The 19,396-nt window shown below is 45.0% G+C and overlaps 1 protein-coding gene across 1 annotated transcript; it reads left to right on the top strand.

Moving 5' to 3' along the window:
• The first annotated feature begins 50 nt into the window (after positions 1–50).
• kctd3 (potassium channel tetramerization domain containing 3) lies at positions 51–18,331 on the top strand. Its single transcript, XM_021584536.2, has 19 exons — positions 51–505; positions 1,338–1,391; positions 1,642–1,687; positions 1,847–1,920; positions 2,033–2,091; positions 2,343–2,423; positions 2,706–2,855; positions 3,497–3,587; positions 3,695–3,779; positions 3,863–3,968; positions 4,042–4,157; positions 4,867–4,954; positions 5,068–5,184; positions 5,354–5,524; positions 7,202–7,357; positions 11,355–11,451; positions 13,655–13,848; positions 13,993–14,131; positions 14,255–18,331. The coding sequence occupies exons 1-19, from the start codon at positions 438–440 to the stop codon at positions 14,940–14,942; spliced, it is 2,580 nt and encodes an 859-aa protein (XP_021440211.2). The 5' UTR covers positions 51–437; the 3' UTR covers positions 14,943–18,331.
• The last annotated feature ends 1,065 nt before the right edge of the window (positions 18,332–19,396 follow it).

Here is a 19,396-nt window from a genome sequence, read left to right as displayed (position 1 = left end):
AGAGAAGTGACCCAAGTGGTTCAATATGGATAGACTGGCTACGGCCTCCAGATATGGGATGACGTAGTGACCGTAGTGGGAGAGGCAGCGGTTCCTCCGACCAGACCACATCGTCGACAGTCGTCACGACACAGAAAGCAGCTCGAAGACCCTAAAATACTCGATATTACAAACTCACATGGATGCATATGAACGTGTATATCGGCTAACTTTGGTAAATTAGACTCGCCTGACCATTGCCTAAAGGCCACACACAAACATAGCCTATGAATTCGGGAACTATCGCTGCGTGGAAGTCTAACATTTTATGGAGGCTTGGAGACGTAGGGGAGCGAGGAGCAGAAGGGGGTAAACTGAAGATCGACACACCAAACTGGGAACATTGGACACATTCTGCTGGCTACGAGTGACCCACACGCACGGGACGGGGTGGAAACATGGCCGCGAATGTCAATTTAACATCTGGGATGGGAGAAATTATTCAACTGAACGTCGGTGGGACAAGGTATTACAGCGTTTAAATAGCCCCACAGTCTATCGAACTGTCAATGTGCGCTCATGGAGGACGGTATTGACAGACTCGACATGTTGCAATGGTCGTTTCTTTTTAGGTCGGCAACGGCATGCTGTCGCAGACGAGAACATGGAATTGGAGCTGCGATAAAATGCACGAAAAGCACGCAACACAAGCGCTCGTATTGTCAAGGCGTGTTTACATCGTATCAACATCACTTGGTGTTCCGCAGCGAATGGCCATGTTCTGTCACATAGGATATAGGCTCATATAGTTAACTATGGCTATGTCTGGAGAATGTGTAGTATATTGCCTGTATTATTGACTGTGTTCCAAGTAGCCACAGACTCGAGGGTAGACGTAACATAGTAAACTTAAATCCGGCACACTCCAATTAGTATGATATGTTACGTGTCCTATGGTATGTATTAATTTGTGGATGTCCATCATCCATGTCGTATGTTATGTTTTACAATTGGTATGATATGTTACAAGTTGCAGTTGCATTGTGTCCATGATGAGAAATCGAACACAACCTTGAGACCAGACTGCAGTAGCATTACCCAATCATGATACATGTATCTCACAGTAAATACTTTCCATAATGTATTAAGTGTGTATGTAACGTGACTTCACCTTGGACATAGGCCATATCATCACTTTTATGTATTTCTATGTATCCCTCTTCGGAGGGATACATGAAAACCCATGAGAATTCATGACCATTTGTATGTATTATTGTACAGTACAATCCATTGCGTCATGATACAGTATGTCTTATATCCTTGGTCTGATCTAAGGTATATCCTCTCCTCCCTCTCAGGTTCAGCACCTCTAGACAGACTCTCATGTGGATCCCAGACTCTTTCTTCTCAAGGTGGGGTCTTACATCCCTCTGTACTTGTTCTCTGCACATGTCTGCTAAGATGTGATCTGGCGTCAGCTCTGGAAAGGTCACCTAGTTCACTTCAAGGTTGATCTCCCAAGGATTCAAGCTTGATAATGTATAAAAAAAACAGTGTTAGGACCAGTCTGGCCCACATTTGACATAAAGCCAGAATGAAAGCTGAGAGGAGCTTGTTATGGGCTAACTAGAACATGAGGTTATGTGTGTATGTGTGTTTCAGTTTGCTGAGTGGGAGAATATCAACTCTACGTGATGAAACTGGAGCCGTGAGTACATTCTTCTATGCGACAGGCAAACATATTATTCGGGGGGGGGGTTGGCCACACGTTTCACAAATACTGTCTCGTGTACTCTCGCACAGTGATATTAAACTGTAACATAATGATATTTGTGTTACGTTTCGAAATGTGCCTCTTGTCCTCCAGATATTTATTGACAGGGATCCTACAGCCTTTGCGTCCATTTTGAATTTTCTTCGAACCAAAGAGTTAGACTTGCGGTAAGAACACCTGACCCTCTCCACACACAGGATCAGTATCCTTTAAATATTAGCAGAAGCATATTGGTCCAGGTTATAATGTCTTAGAATGGATGTTCTCTTCTCTTCATAGGGGGGTAAACATTAACATTCTCCGCCATGAGGCTGAGTTTTATGGGATAACGCCGTTAGGTATGACCTCTTTGCACTTGCCTGAGTAGTTACTGTGCTTCTAACATGGTGTTACATTGTTATTTAACCATCCCTTAATAGTTTGACCGTGTCAACTTCCCAAGTAGTTTTCAGTACACTATCTACTGCATAACACCAAGCAACTGTGTAAATCACATTGCATGCTGTCAAATGCTGATTTAGTGGCTTGTATATCAAGTTTCTACAGTGTTTCGGACTTTTTCCTCTTGTGTTGCGGTGGCTGTCTTCAGTGAGGAGGTTGCTGCTGTGTGAGGAAATAGAACGTTCGTCCTGTGGCAGTGTTCTGTTCCATGGATACCTTCCCCCTCCAGGTACTGTGTTCCCACAACTCCTCTTACCTGGAAGTCTGTCCTCTGGCACAGGTAAACTACAGGACATCATTGTATTCTCCCTCCATCTCTCTCATCCCTCTATCTCTCTGTCTGCTTACAAGGGAAAGGTGAGCGCTCTGGTGACGCTCTTTCTAGTGTTCGTTTTGGTCTTTGAACTTTTGGTCTTTTTGACGTTCATAAAATGTGTCCGTCGTGTAGAATTATAGTTGTTATTTTCTTAGTTTGTTGGTTGATCGCTTGACTAATGTGTTTCTCCCACAGCTCTCCCAGCCCGTAAGTTCAGCTCCACCCCTGCAGCCTCGGGCCCTGCCCCTGAGGATCGGCCTGGTCCTATCGGAGCAGAGGGGGGGTTTCCCCATTCCTGTCCCTCACTCCCCGGACCCCCTGGAGCCGAGGGACCACACAGACTGGGTGAGCAGGAGGGCAGGGTAAAAAAAAAAAACAAGGGTTGGGGCGAGGATGTTTGTGTAATGAGGCGTGGAGCAGGGGCTGTGGTGGTCTACTCCCCAGTCTCCTCAGAACACCGTGTGCCTGTTTAACGACCAATCAGAGTAATCCTCAGTCCTACCGCTGGTCAGGAGATGGCATTTGTGTGGCTGCGTTACAGCTGGAGCTAACATGACCTGACGTCGGGTAAAAAGCACCAAAGTTAAAAGTTCACACTTCAATTCGTTCTGGGCTGTGTGTGTTAGAATCAGAGCTGGTTTGGGCTGGGGTTCACTGTACTACGCACATACTTAGAACACAGCCAAATGATCCTATTAGTAATATTGACGATCAAATGACATTTTGTTGACACCCTGACCTAAATACGTTGTGCATGGTCGTGTACAGACATTTTGTAATAACGTTGCATTTGTAAGCACTTCAGCGCGATCATGATAATGTACAGAGCATGCTCAGTATACAGTAAAAAGTAGCTAACAATATGGGTAGGCGGAAACAATACAACTATCAACCATTGCGTACAGCACTGTGTGTGTGTTTCCCGGTTGTAAGGTCAAATGTTATGTTTCCAGGTTATTAGGTAAAGTGCCTTGTTATGTGTCCAGGTGTTGTGGTGGACCCTAGGAAGGTGCTGATTGTAGCTGGACATCATAACTGGATCGTAGTGGCTTATGCACACTTTGTCATCTGCTACAGGTAACACTGGCATTTGTAGTCGGATTCATCGACTCTATATTATTAATAGATCGTGCAGATTGTACATACATCTTGAGTGTGTGTGTTAACGTGTATGTTTTCTTCAGGATAAAAGAGTCGTCGGGGTGGCAGCAGGTGTTTTCTAGCCCCTTTCTGGACTGGTCCATCGAGAGAGTCGCCCTTAACGCCAAGGTTACACTGCCAGGACTGCGCATCACTGAATCACAATGTATTGTCCGAAAGGTGCTTTATCAATCAAGTTTATTGTTGTACAGGTGGTCGGTGGTCCCCATGGTGATAAGGACAAGATGGTGGCAGCTGCCTCCAATAGCAACATCATCCTCTGGAGCATCCAAGACGGAGGGAGTGGCAACGAGATCGGTATGTGTGTGTGTGTGTGTTTTGGGAAAGCGTGAGGCGTTTGATTGTTTCTCTCTCCTCTCGCTCTCTCTAGGTGTGTTTAGTCTGGGTGTACCCGTAGATCATCTGTTCTTCATCGGGAACCAGCTGGTGGCCACCAGTCACACTGGGAAGGTGGGAGTCTGGAACGCTGTCACACAGCACTGGCAGGTAGGATTACATAGGGTGTGTGTCTGGATGGATAGATAGAGGGGGAGGGAGAGATGGGAACAGGGCTTAGAGAAGAAGAATGTTTTAAGGTTCATACATGTGTCCCGTGAACATAATTTTGTGCCTTTTTTTGATGGCAGTGGTGTGAAGTACTACTAAGCAGTTTTGGGGGGTATCTGTGCTTTACTATTTATATTTTTGCCAACTTTTACTTCACTGCATTCCTAAAGAAGATAATGTACTTTTTTGCTCCGTACATTTTCCCTGACACCCAAACGTACTCGTTACATTTTCACAGGAAAATGGTCCCATTCAGACTACTGCCTCTGATCTGGAAAACTCATTAAACACATGCTTCGTTTGTAAATGATGTCTGAGTGTTGGAGTGTGCCCCCTGGCTATCTGTCAATCAAAATAAAATTACTTTTGATACTTAAGTATATTTAAAACCAAATACTTTTAGACTTTCTCAAGTAGTATTTTTACTGGGTGACTTTCACTTGAGTCATTCTCTATTAAGGTAGATTTACTTTTACTCAAGTATGACAATTGAGTACTTTCCCCACCACTGTTTGGTGCTCAGTAGTAGCCATGAACATCAGAGAATCGTAGTGTTGTGTGAGCCCTGCGTGACGTTGGCCGCCCGGTACACACCGAGAGAGAAAGAGAGGTTTCATTTGAACCCTTTCCTTTCTCTCCTCTGCATCAGGTACAGGATGTAGTTCCCATCACCAGCTGTGACACGGCTGGCTCCTTTCTGCTGCTCGGCTGCAACAATGGATCCATCTACTACATAGGTACACACACGCTTAATTCAGGAAGTGGAATTCAATATATATATTTTTTGTTTACTTCCTTCGTTGACTGAAATGGAATTGACCCGAAGCCGCCTTGGTTCTCTCTCTCTCAGACATGCAGAAGTTTCCTCTGAGGATGAAGGATAATGATCTGTTGGTGACAGAGCTGTACCACGACCCGTCTAATGACGCCATCACTGCACTCAGTGTCTACCTCACACCCAAGACCAGTGAGTCCACACACACGCGAGCTCATGCACACACGCGCTCGAACACATACCTGCGTGTACATGCATGCGCGCACACACACATAAATCATGTATTTCCATCTTCATTGGGTTTCAGCCTTTCTGAACAATTATATTTTGTGGAATCTTATCTCTCTATTTTTCTCTTGAGGTGTGAGTGGTAACTGGATAGAGATAGCGTATGGAACCAGTTCTGGAGCAGTCCGGGTCATAGTTCAACACCCTGAGACAGTAGGCTCTGGACCTCAGCTCTTCCAAACTTTTACTGTCCACCGCTCCCCTGTCACTAAGATCATGCTCTCGGAGAAACACCTGGTCTCAGGTAAGAAGGGGAGGAGGGGGTTTTGGGACAGGTTTAAGCGTTGTGTAATCAGGATAAGAAAATAACAGGTATGCTAATGATCTCTATGTCTAAATATCTGTATTTTAATGGCTGTGCTTCATATACAGTACCAGTCAAAAGTTTGGACACCTACTCATTCAAGGGCTTTTCTTTATTTTTACTATTTTCTAAATTGTAGAATAATAGTGAAGACATCAAAACTATGAAATAACACATATGGAATCATGTAGTAACCAACACAAGTGTTAAACAAAACAAAATATATTTTATATGTGAGAATCTTCAAAGTAGCTACCCTTTGCCTTGATGCAAGCTGTGCACACGCTTGGCATTCTCTCAACCAGCTTCACGAGGAATGCTTTTCCAACAGTCTTGTAGGAGTTCCCACATCTGCTGAGCACTTTTTGGCTGCTTTTCCTTCACTCTGCGGTCCAACTCTTCCCAAACCATCTCATTGGGTTGAGGTCAGGTGATTGTGGAGTCCAGGTCATCTGATTCAGCACTCCATCACTCTCCTTCTTGGTCAAATAGTCCTTACAGAGCCTGGAGGTGTGTTGGGTCATTGTTCTGTTGAAAAACAAATGATAGTCCCACTAAGCGCAAACCAGATGGCAGGGCGTATTGCTGCAGAATGATAGCCATGCTGGTTAAGTGTGCCTTGAATTCTAAATTGACCTCCATGCTTCACTGTGGGAACCACACATGCGAAGGTAATCTGTTCACCTACTCTGTGTCTCACAAAGACACGGCGGTTGGAACCAAAAATCTCAAATTTGGACTCATTAGGCCAAACGACAGATTTCCACCCGTGTAATGTCCATTGCTCGTGTTTCTTGGCCCACTCAAGTCTCTTCTTATTATTGGTGTCCTTTAGTAGTGGTTTCTTTGCAGCAATTTGACCATGAAGGCCTGATTCACGCAGTCTCCTCTGAACAGTTGATGTTGAGATATCTGTTACTTGATGTCTGTGAAGCATTTATTTGGGATGCAATTTCTGAGGCTGGGAACTCTAATGAACTCCTCTGCAGCAGAGGTAACTCTGGGTCTTCCTGTCCTGTGTCATGAGAGCCAGTTTCATCATAGCGCTTGATGGTTTTTGCGACTGCACTTGACTGACCATGTATTAAAGTAATGATGGACTGTCCTTTCTCTTTGCTTATTTCAGCTCTTCTTGCCATAATATGGACTTAGTCTTTTACCAAGTAGGGCTATCTTCTGCATACCACCCCTACATTGTCACAACACAACTGATTGGCTCAAACGCATTAAGAAGGAAAGAAATTCCACAAATGAACTTTTAACAAGGCACACCAGTTAATGGAAATGCATTCCAGGTGACTACCTCATGAAGCTGGTTGAGAGAATGCCAAGACTGTGCAAAGCTGTCATCAAGGCAAAGGGTGGCTACTTTGAAGAATCTCAAATATATACTATATTTTGATTTGCTTAACACTTTTATTTTGTTGGTTACTACATGATTCCATATGTGTTATTTCATAGTTTTGATATCTTTACTATTATTGTACAGCGTAGAAAATAGTATACATAAATAAAAACCCTGGAATGAGTACTGTAGGTGTGTCCAAACTTTTGACTGGTACTGTATATTGTGTGTCTCCGTCTGTCTGTCTGTCTGTCCGTGTGCGTGTCATTTAGTGTGTGCGGACAACAACCACGTGCGGACGTGGACAGTGACGCGGTTCCGGGGCATGATTTCCACGCAGCCTGGCTCCACCCCCCTGGCCTCCTTTAAGATACTCTCATTGGAGGAGACGGAGAGCCACGGCAGCTACTCATCAGGCAACGACATCGGTGAGAGAGGGAGGGATGGGTAGAGGGTTGGGGAGAGCGAGGAAAGGAGAAAGGGACAAACAGTTGAAGTCGGAAGGTTGAAGTCATTAACTCGTTTTTCAACCACTCCACAAATGTCTTGTTAACAAACTATAGTTTTGGCAAGTTGGTTAGGACATCTACTTTGTGCATGACACAAGTAATTTTTCCAACAATTGTTTACAGACAGATTATTTCACTTATAATTCACTGTATCACAATTCAAGTTGGTCAGAAATGTACATGCACTAAGTTGACTGTGCCTTTAAACAGTTTGGAAAATTCCAGAAAATGATGTCATGGCTTTAGAAACTTCTGATAGGCTAATTGACATAATTTGAGTCAATTGGACGTGTATCTGTGGATGTATGTCAAGGCCGACCTTCAAACTCAGTGCCTCTTTGCCTGACATCATGCGAAAATCAAAAGAAATCAGCCAAGACCGCAGAAAATAATTGTAGACTCCCACAAGTCTGATTCATCCTTGGGAGCAATTTCCAAACGCCTGAAGGTACCACGTTCATCTGTACAAACAATAGTACGTAAGAATAAACACCATGGGACCACGCAGCCGTCATATCGCTAAGGAAGGAGACGTGTTCTGTCTCTTAGAGATGAACATACTTTGGTGCGAAAAGTGCAAATCAATCCCAGAACAACAGCAAAGGACCTTGTGAAGATGTTGGAGGAAACCGGTACAAAAGTATCTATATCCACAGTAAAACGAGTCCTATATCGACATAACCTGAAAGGCCGCTCAGCAAGGAAGAAGCCACTGCTCCAAAACCGCCATAAAAAAGCCAGACTACAGTTTGCAACTGTACATGGGGACAAAGATTGTACTTTTTTGGAGAAATGTCCTCTGGTCTGATGAAACAAAAACAGAACTGTTTGGCCATAATGACCATTGTTATGTTTGGAGGAAAAGGGGGGATGCTTGCAAGCCGAAGAACACCATCCCAACCGTGAAGCACGGGGTGGCAGCACCATGTTGTGGGGGTGCTTTGCTGCTGGAGGGACTGGTGCACTTCACAAAATAGATGGCACCATGAGGTAGGGAAAGGATGTGGATATATTGAAGCAACATCTCAAGACATCAGTCAGGAAGTTAAAGCTTGGTCGCAAATGGACAATGACCCCAAGAATACTTCCAAAGTTGTGGCAACATGGCTTAAGGACAACAAAGTAGAGGTATTGGAGTGGCCATCACAAAGCCCTGACCTCAATCCCATAGAAAATTTGTGGGCAGAACTGAAAAAGTGCGAGCAAGGAGGCCTACAAACCTGACTCAGTTACACCAGCTGTATCAGGAGGAATGGGCCAAAATTCACCCAACTTATTGTGGGAAGCTTGTAAAAGGCCACACAAAACGTTTGACCCAAGTTAAACAATTTAAGGGCAATGCTACCAAATACTATGTAAACTTCTGACCCACTGGGAATGTGATGAAAGAAATAAAATCTGAAATAAATTATTATCTACTATTATTATTAAAATATAGTGGTGATCCTAACTGACCTAAAACAGGGAATTTTTACTAGGATTAAATTTCAGGAATTGTGAAAAACTGAGTTTAAATGCATTTGGCTAAGGTGTATGTAAACTTCAACTGTATACAGTGGGGCAAAAAACGATTTAGTCAGCCACCAATTGTGCAAGTTCTCCCACTTAAAAAGATGAGAGGCCTGTAATTTTCATCATAGGTACACTTCAACTATGACAGACAAAATGAGAAATAAAATACAGAAAATCACATTTTAGGATTTTTAATGAATTTATTTGCAAATTATGGTGGAAAATAAGTATTTGGTCAGTTGCCTATAAACTTTGCCAAAATATTTCAAACTACTTTTGTAATACAACTTTAGGTATTTTTAAACGTTAATAATCGATCAAATTGTAGACGGGGGAATCTGTATTCGATACAGCAAGTAAACAAAACATGCCCCTTTTTCCCTCTTGCGTAACTCTCAACAGTGTAACGTTGTTCCAAGATGTGCCTCTTCTTCGTTTCACCAATGATTAACTTCAACCCAATTCCAAAGACTGGTGACATCCTGTGGAAGTCGTAGGAACTGTAAAATGGTCGCTATCTAATTTCCCTTGGCAAAGACAACTGAGGGAACGGTCAGAGGGGGGAAAAAAAAGAATAATTCTGAACAGTTTTTCCTCTGGGTTTTGCCTGCTACATAAGTTCTGTTATAGTCACAGACGTGATTGAACCAGTTTTAGAAACTTCAGAGTGTTTTCTATCCACAACTACTAATCATATACATATAATATATTCCTGGCATGAGTAGCAGGAAGTTGAAATTGTGCACGCTATTTATCCAAAAGTCGAAATGCTGTCCCCTATCCTTAAAAGGGTACAGGCTCCTCTGTCCTCCACTCGTTACCTGTATTAATGGCACCTGTTTGAACTTGTTATCAGTATAAAAGACACCTGTCCACAACCTCAAACAGTCACACTCCAAACTCCACTATGGCCAAGACCAAAGAGCTGTCAAATGACACCAGAAACAAAATTGTAGACCTGCACCAGGCTGGGAAGACTGAATCTGCAATAGGTAAGCAGCTTGGTTTGAAGAAATCAACTGTGGGAGCAATTATTAGGAAATGGAAGACATACAAGACCACTGATAATTTCCCTCGATCTGGGGCTCCACGCAAGATCTCACCCCGTGGGGTCAAAATGATCACAAGAACGGTGAGCAAAAATCCCAGAACCACACGGGGGGGACCTAGTGAATGACCTGCAGAGAGCTGGGACCAAAGTAACAGCCTACCATCAGCAAGGGCATTGAAGATGAAATGTGGCTGGGTCTTTCAGCATGACAATGATCCCAAACACACCGCCCGGGCAACGAAGAAGTGGCTTCGTAAGAAGCATTCCAAGGTCCTGGAGTGGTCTCCAGATCTCAACCCCATAGAAAATCTTTGGAGGGAGTTGAAAGTCCGTGTTGCCCAGCAACAGCCCCAAAACATCACTGCTCTAGAGGAGATCTGCATGGAGGAATGGGCCAAAATACCAGCAACAGTGTGTGAAAACCTTGTGAAGTCTTACAGAAAACGTTTGACCTCTGTCATTGCCAACAAAGGGTATATAACAAAGTATTGAGATAAACTTTTGTTATTGACCAAATACATATTTTCCACCATAATTTGCAAATAAATTCATTAAAAATCCTACAATGTGATTTTCTGGATTTTTTTCTTCTCATTTTGTCTGTCATAGTTGTCTGTCATCTTTAAAGTGGGAGAACTTGCACAATTGGTGGCTGACTAAATACTTTTTTGCCACACTGTATATGGTAAATGGAAGGGATGGATAACATTTGTTTTTATCTAGAAAGGGTCTAGAGCAGGGGTGTCAAACATAAAACCCACGGGTGAATTAATTAAAAATAAAGAATACCCCAAACATGTTGTTCGGGGGGAAAAAACAAACACGGTATACTTTAAAATCACTAAAACTAAATCCAAACTATGTAGAAATGATAATGGATCTACCTTCATACAGTTTCTTGACTGTTTCCAGCTCACTAATAGTCACCCAAATGAAAGCTGGACAGTGAGCAATGAAAATTCCCAAAACGGTGGATCGAGGACAATTTCCTTCACATTTTGACGGCGAAGAAATACAACCAATTGTCAGTGCGGCCCCCTGGGACAAAATTAGTTTGACACCCCTAGTCTGAAGCCTAGTGTTTGTGTGGGTCTAAAATCCCAGTAAGACTGGCGTCATCTCCTTCAATGAAGGGCTTTTTCACATTTCTGAGCTGAACCGATGTGAGCCAAACCAAGCTGTACCGAGCCGGCCTTCTTATACATCCCCCATAGTTGCTGAAACCGTGCTGAAAAGGACAATGTGAAAAGAAAATATCTGAGCCAACACAGTTTGGCTCGGGTGGGCATGATAGTGAAAAGGTTCTAGCAGTTGTTCTAGAGCCCACTCTAACCAGTGTGGTCTGGCTTCCAGGTCCGTTTGGGGAGAGAGATGACCAGCAGGTGTTCATTCAGAAGGTCATCCCCGTCACCAACAAGCTGTTTGTTCGCCTCTCCTCCACTGGGAAAAGGTGCTACGCATCAGTTATTCTCACACAACATCTACCCAAATCAAATTGTATTTGTCACATGCGCCGAATACAACGCTTACTTACGAGCCCTTAACCAACAATGCAGAGTTTAAAAAAAAGTAAGAAACATTTGCAAAATAAACAAAAATAAAAATAGTAACACAAGTAATAATAATTAGGCTATATACAATGGGTACCGGTACCGAATCAATGTAAAGGGGTACTGGTTAGTCGAGGTAATATGTAAATGTGTTTAGGGGTAAAGTGACTATGCATCGATAATAAGCAGAGAGTAGCAGCAGCGCATGTGAAGGAATATGAGTGTGTTTGTGTGTTGGAGTGTAGTGTGTGTGTGTGTGTGTGTGTGTGGTTAGAGTCCAGTGAGTGTACATCGAACCTGTGCAAACATAAATAATAATAAAACAAGGGGGTCAATGTAAATAGTCCAGGGAGGTTTCCTAACTGTTCAGCAGTCTTATGGCTTGGGGGTGGAAGCTGTTACGGAGTCTTTTGGTCTCCGTCTTGGCGCTCCGGTACAGCTTGCCGTGCGGTAGCCGAGAGAACAGTCTATGGCCTGACTTAGGTGGCTGTAGTCATTGACAATTTTTAGGGCCTTCCTATGATACTGCCTGGTATAGAGGTCCTGGATGGCAGGAAGCTCTGCCCCAGTGATGTACTGGGCTGTACGCACTACCCTCTGTAGCGCCTTGCGGTCTGATCCCGAGCATTTACAAGCGGTGATGCAACCTCTTTTTTTTATTTTATTTTTATTTAGGCAAGTCAGTTAAGAACAAATTCTTATTTACAATGACGGCCTACCCCGGCCAAACGCACCCCTAACCTGGACGATGCTCGGCCAATTGTTTGCCGCCCTATGGGACTCCCAATCACGGCCGGTTGTGATACAGCCTGGAATCTAACCAGGGTCTGTAGTGACGCCTCTAGCATTGAGATCCAGTCCCTTAGACCGCTGCGCCACTCGGGAGCCCACTCTACAGCTGCACTATTTTCAGCCTCCTGAGGGGGAATAGGCGTTCTCGTGCCCTCTTCACGACTGTCTTGGTGTGTTTGGACCATGATCGGTTCTTAGTGATGTGGACAGCGAGGAACCTGAAGCTCTCGCCCTGCTCCATTACAGCCCCGTCCATGTGAATGGGTGTGTGCTTGGTCCTCCTTTTCCTGCAGTCCACAATCGGCTCCTTTGTCTTGCTCACGTTGAGGGAGAGGTTGTTTTCCTGGTACCACACTGCCAGGTCTCTGACCTCCTCCCTATAGACGGTCTCATCGTCGTCTGTGATCAGGGCTACCAGCGTTGTGTCGTCTGCAAACTTTAGGATGGTGTTGGAGTCGTGGGTGAACAGGGAGTACAGGAGGGGACTAAGACTCATGAGAGGCCCCCGTGCACCACCTGGGGGCGGCCTGTCAGGAAGTCCAGGATCCAGTTGCAGAGGGAGGTGTTCAGTACCAGGGTCCTTAACTAAGTGATGAGCTTGGAGGGCACTATAGTGTCAAACACTGAGTTGTAGTGAATGAACAGAATTCTCACAGGTGTTCCTTTTGTCCAGGTGTGAAAGGGCAATGTGGAGTGCAATACAGATTGCCTCATCTGTGGATCTGTTGGGGTGGTATGCGAATTGGATGGGATCATGGGTTTCTGGGATGATGGTGTTGATGTGAGCCATGACCAGCCTTTTAAAGCACTTCATGGCAACAAGCGTGAGTGCTACGGGTCGGTAGTCATTTAGACAGGTTACCATGGCGTTCTTGGGCACAGGGACTATGGTGGTCTGCTTGAAACATGTAGGTATACAGACTGGGTCAGGGTGAGGTTGAAAATGTCAGTGAAGACACTTGCCAGCTGGTCAGCTCCTGCTCTGAGTACGTGTCCTGGTAATCTGTCTGGCCCTGTGACCTGTGAATGTTGACCTGTTTAAAGGTCTTACTCACATGGGCTACGAAGAGTGTGTTCACATCATTATGTTATGATTGTCTTGTCTGATAAACATGGTTCTTTTAGCACATTCATCCAGCTCACAGTAAACACACTTCAATTCATCAAATATGGGCATACAACCTTTTAACCGAAGTGCTGCTAGCACTATGCTCAAACACACTGAACTACAAGAACCGTGGTTGCTCTGTTCTAGTCTGAATGCAGTCCGTTCCGGGTCTGATGTGGTCTGTCCTGGTTGTCCCTGCTTAGGATCTGTGAGGTGGCGGCAGTGGATGGGACCACCATCTCGTGTTTCACGGTGAGGGAGTGCGAGGGTTCTAGCCGGATGGGTTCTAGACCAAGGAGGTACCTCTTTACTGGGCATGGCAACGGCAGCATTCAGATGTGGGACCTCACCACTGCTATGGACACCGCCAACAAGGGAGAGGAGAAGAAGACTGACGGTGAGGAGTGATAATACATTGTTTGTATAGGAACAGATGCTTCCGAGGGCATTGCACATATCCATGGCTTGTATAGTGTCATTTTGACACTTTGTCTTCACATTTAGTTTGACACTGATAAATTATAATGTGTTTGATTGACAGAGGTGGGCGGACCAACAGAGGAGGAGCTGCTGCAGCTATTGGACCAGTGTGACCTCAGCACCTCCCGCTGTGCCACGCCCAACATCAGCCCCGCCCCTTCGGTGCTGCAGCACAGCCGCCTCCGAGAGTCCTGCTCCAGGTCAGTTACACACCGTAGTCTGTTTCTGACTCTTCATGTTGTCAACGTTTGTCTATATACTTGTCTTTTTCATGGCATCTATATCTATTTATCTGATCCCCATTCTCTTTCTGTGTGTCCCAGCCTCCAGCTGCAGGCCCAGGAGCCCATCCCAGAGACGGCCACCTATGGAGCCCTGCGACCCTACAGAGAGAGCCCCCTGCTGGCCCACGCCCGCCGCACAGAGTCCTTCCACAGCTACAGAGACTTCCAGAACTTCTCCCTGGTGACAGGTCTGCTGGAGAGCCCCGGACAGGCTCCAGGACAGGGGGCAGGCCTAGGTACAGAGGCCCGAACCCGGTCACTGTGCGAGGCTGGGGGAGAGGAGGGCGAGCGGAGGGGCTCGGCCATGGAGCTCTGGGCTAGCCGAAGCGCTAACGCCGCTAATGCTGATGTCGTTGCTAATGCTTCCGTGGTCACAGGTGGCGCCACTGCCGAAGAGGGCGTTTTTATATCGCCACGGCAACCCCCCGACAGTCCTGGAGGAGACGCTTGGCGAAGGGTCCAATTGGAAGAGGAGGGGACGGGGTTAGGATCAGTGGCGGAGGCTAGGTCTGAGGTGAGAAGGAAGGGAGGGTTTGAGGGGGTAGTATTTCTGGGCAGAAAGAGAGCACCTCCAGTCCCCCAGCTTACCTCGCTCCCCTCGGTGGGGTCTGAGGGGGGAGGCAGTGACTCCTCCTCCACGGCCTCCCCCTCCCCCACCCAGCTGGCTTCCATTTCCCCCCGGCACAGGAAGTGCAGTGAGCCGGCCAATCAGGACAGCAGCCTGTGAGTTACGGACAGCTCTGACGCCGACACGCCCCTGGTGTCAGTCAGTCAACAGCTCTAGGGAGAAGTTACTCCCCTATCCACTCATCTAGGACCAGCCTACCCTCCCCAAATTATAACCTTAACCATTAGGAGTAAAACACACTAAACTGACCTTAGATCAATGTTTGGGAGCAACTTCATCTCACAGGCAATATTCTAGACTACCACAGTATGACATCTCAAAAGAAAGCCCATCATTCTCAGTCAAGAGAAGAAACTTGACGCCTGCTGGAAGTCGCTAACTAGCCTAAGGGTGATCTTCTAGTTCCGAGTATGACTTTAACCCTTCAGATCTCTCCATCACGGCAGTAAATCTGGTAGCTGCACAAGTGGTTCTCCATCCATGTTTGTTCCAATAGTCCACTCATGATATCAGTAGGACTTTGTTAGAGGCATATACTATAGTTTATCGACTATTAACACAAAGTGCTAGATGTGTTTATTTCCCCCCTCGTGGTTGTCGTCACTTTCACACACATTTCTAGTTTTAGGTGCACAGGTTGTGAACCTCCACACAACACACAGTCGTGCTGTTCAACCAGCCAGTAGGCGTGCGTGTCGTGTTTTAGACCTGCCTGAATTCTACGCTACAGTAAATCTTCTTATTTCTCTTTTTTTTTTCTTTGTCGAAAACAGACCGACATCTCATGCTGAAGGTCCTAGTGACTTTGCGTGGCATTCTATGTTATTTTAAATGTAAGGAATCATGCTTAGTGCCTTTTTTTAACACTAGCCATAGTTTAAACATCCACCTGTCCTTTCAGTGATGCAGAGAGGAAGTAGACCAAAGGTTGAATGGAGGATATCTGTCTATAGTCTATGCAGTGTGTTGTTCTCACTGCCCAGTGACGTCACAGGTTGGACAGCTGCTATTATCGTCACTCCTGTCACCCAACAGTAGCTTTCAGATGGAGGGCGAGGAGAGAGAGAGAGAGAGAGAGAGAGAGAGAGAGAGAGAGAGTTGTCAGTGGGGCCCATCCTCCCTCCGCCCCATCACTAGACGAGACCTGGGTCAAATACGTACAACTTGAGGTGCACTTAATTTAGCTTGTCCAGTACAATGGAGCCAGTGGAATAGTCCCACCAAACTAAATCAAGCGCACCCATTGTCTCTGAAAGTACAGTATTTGACCCGGGTCTGTCTTATACCCAGCTGTTTAGTAAAAGATGGAATGAGACCAAGCTGAGGGTTCAACATGTACAAAGATGTAAATCTCAATAATATGCAATCTGATTATATATGGAGAATATATCTACATAATCAAATCAATATAATATGTAACCATGCTGATGCATATAAATGTGTGTAGAATGTGTGTCTACATATTTGCTGTTGTTTGTGACATCTGTCTTCTCATATAAGCTATTCATATTAATAGTATTGTATCGTACCTAAATTGCATTTGCACTACGACGACTAAGTGATGAAGTAACCCTTTATTTTGGTTGAGATAACATTCAGCCCGTTGAGGAATAATGCCTATCCCTCTATATCTCTGCGTGTCTAAGGCCTGGATTCATCCTGACCCGTGTCAGATCCGCCTGATTGAGCCGTACACGGTATGCAGCATTTACCGTGAATGCGAACGCGGCAACATTGCCTTTAAAAAGGTGCATAGCCGGCCCGAAAATGGCCGATCGGATTAAATCTAGGCCCGAGCTATATCTCTTCTCTGGCTGTGTTTACACTTTCACCTCAGACGGATACTAAAAAGGAATAGATCTATTGATGCCGCTCGCTATAACATTTTGGATAACATCTATGTATTAGTGCTTGCTCGTCTACTTGGTATGATACTAGCCTATTACGCACAGTGTTGGCACTGAATTGCCATTGTCGTTGAGCTGGCTAGACGTATAGGATGTAGGATGACGTCTTGGGGCTCTATTCAATCTGTATCGCTGAAGTGCTGCAGATTGCGCGATAGAAATGTAAAAGGTCCTTTCCGATTGAGCCGACATGTGCAGCGTTTACCGTGAACGCAGTCTCCGCTAACGCGGGAACATTGCCTTTTAAATTTCAATCGCGCTGTAAAACTGAACTCCCGCGATACGGATTGAATAGAGCCCTACAGACTGACACAGGACCTGTTTTTCTAACTCTTTAGTTCAGCTTGGGTTTATCTGACAAGCAGTAGTCACACAAACCTGGTAGCCGTGTATTGTAACGTTGGGTGTAATAGGGTTGCAGGGCATGCAGGCTTTTGCTCCATCCAAGCACTACTCAAGTCTTCGGCTGTAGCCTCTTATCATGGGATCAACGTGTCTTATGTCTCTCTCTCTCAGTGGGTGACAGTGCAAGGAGGGAGCACCAGGTTAGTGTGGATACTCTTGTCAAAGTGTGTGTGTGTGTGTGTTCCAGACCAGCGTGACACACTCCGAAGCAGCGCTGGGCTCTCAGCAGTGTAACCTTCCCTTTAGAAAAGTTAGCAACTTTGTGAGCTGAAAATGGTGTTTGATAGCTGTGTGATTTATGAGCGTAATAAAGTGGTGATGCTGCTTCTGAATGTGTGAGCTGCCAAGGGCCACACTGTCTGCTACAATCACTCTGTTTTTACTTTAGAAAACTTTTTTTTTTTTATTACTTTGACAATAGCTGTGAACGTGGCTGTGAACGTGCAGCTACTATGCCCTTGTCAAAATGGTGTCCTTGAGTTGGGACACAGTCGTAACTGCCAGTTTGGTGTGTCCCTTTTTTTAAAAGACAAAAACAAAACTGATGGCTACAATACCGTCCCCATAGGTGTGTGTGTGTGTGTGTGTGTGTGAAAGCATTTCCTGTTATAGCAGCAAAGGGGGGACCTACTCCATATTAATGCCCATGTGTTTGACGAGCAGGTGTCCACATACTTTTGGCTGTGCCCGTGATGTGATTTGGTGGACACGGAGGACCTAATACTAGTTGAATGGCAGGCCATAGTTACGCAGCTCCATCTCTACCATTTGGTAGATGGGTCTGGGTGTCCTTGGTAAGGTACTACAATGTGAATCCACTAGAGGGCACTGTGGATGTGTGTAAAATCAAGTTACAGGTTAACGCTGGTTGACGCTGACTAAATCAATGAATATATACCGTCTACACATATGAGGTCTTCATACAGTTTAGTGTGGTTTTAACATTGGTTAGGAGTGCCACATAACCCTGTTTATGACAAAAGCATGCTGTTTATCTGTTGCTAATGATGACTTTTTCAGTGTAATGGATCACATCAACCCTTCATAGGAATTGTGTTAAACAGCATTGAGATGAAACAGGTACTTGTGTGTGTGTTACTCTAGCTGCTGTGTCTGTCCTCTCTCTGACGTCTCCTCATGTCTGTACTGATGGGAGTAAAACACAATAACCCAGTTTGTCAGCTTGTCTCTTTGTCTTTGTCCTCAAACACCAAGCACAACTGGGACACGCCATCACACTTGTTTCATGCCTCACTCCAGTCTTTTTGGTTGTATGTGTATATTATGAAGTGTGTGGATGTGCCGCCCTCTGGTCTTTGTTCCAGCCAGCAACCGCAGCATATCACAATAAGTCAAATATGACTTTATTTCCCAAGTACATTCATATTCGGAGACATACAAAAACACAATTTGTAAACTGGGTGGTTCGAGCCCTGAAATGCTGACTTGGCTGAAGGCCGTGGTATTTCAGACCGTATACCACGGGTATGACAAAAACACAATTTTTACTGCTCTAATTAGGTTGGTAACCAGTTTAGAATAGCAATAAGGCACCTCGGGGGTTTGTGGTATATAGCCAATATACCATGGCTAAGGACTCTGCGTTGCGTCGTGCATAAGAACTGCCCCTAGCCGTGGTATCTTGGCCATATACCACCCCCCCCCCCCCATGCCTTATTGCTTAATTAGACCATTTCAATACAATGTGCTGTGTCTTATCATGAAAAAGGAAAAAAAGCATTCCAGTACCTAGAATTTTGATAAACCATTGATGTCCATCTCTCTACACAAAGCTGCACAAGAAGAGTCCACTAGTTTTATTCAAACGAACCCTGTCTTCTGTTCTAACCGAGCCAGGAGCAGCCCAGGGGCAGAATAAGGGGAGAGTGAGAGGATACACTTAGAGTGGACTGTCTCTCTTCAGCTACGTCTACACTGATCATCCAACTATTTGCTATTTATAGTCCTCTCTAGGGAATGTCTTCTAAAATCAACTATTGTACCCTGGACTAAGGCTTGTTGTCTTGGCTAAACAGCTGAGTTGAAGATGGAGATGGAGACACAGTAATGAACCATTAGACGTATTAGCATAGGCCAGATCACATACAAACTCAATTCTAAGCTATATAGAATACTCTTTACATACATGATTATACAACGGGTGGGTCTAATGCTGAACGCTAGTTACAACGGCATTCCAGCCGGTGTCTATTCCACAAGTTCCCACCAGCTAAATCCTAT

This window comes from Oncorhynchus mykiss, chromosome 25 (genome assembly GCF_013265735.2).
Source record: "Oncorhynchus mykiss isolate Arlee chromosome 25, USDA_OmykA_1.1, whole genome shotgun sequence".
Classification (NCBI taxonomy): Eukaryota; Metazoa; Chordata; class Actinopteri; order Salmoniformes; family Salmonidae; genus Oncorhynchus; species Oncorhynchus mykiss.
This window is presented reverse-complemented; position numbering and strand designations above follow the sequence as displayed.

What these genes read in the sequence shown, in the direction of transcription:
- kctd3 (XM_021584536.2), top strand. Translation starts at nt 438, where the DNA reads ATGGCCGCGAATGTCAATTTAACATCTGGGATGGGAGAAATTATTCAA. An exon ending in AGGGAGTGGCAACGAGATCG is followed by an intron (nt 3,969 to 4,041) that starts GTATGTGTGTGT and finishes CGCTCTCTCTAG; the next exon opens with GTGTGTTTAGTCTGGGTGTA. An exon ending in CTGTCACACAGCACTGGCAG is followed by an intron (nt 4,158 to 4,866) that starts GTAGGATTACAT and finishes CCTCTGCATCAG; the next exon opens with GTACAGGATGTAGTTCCCAT.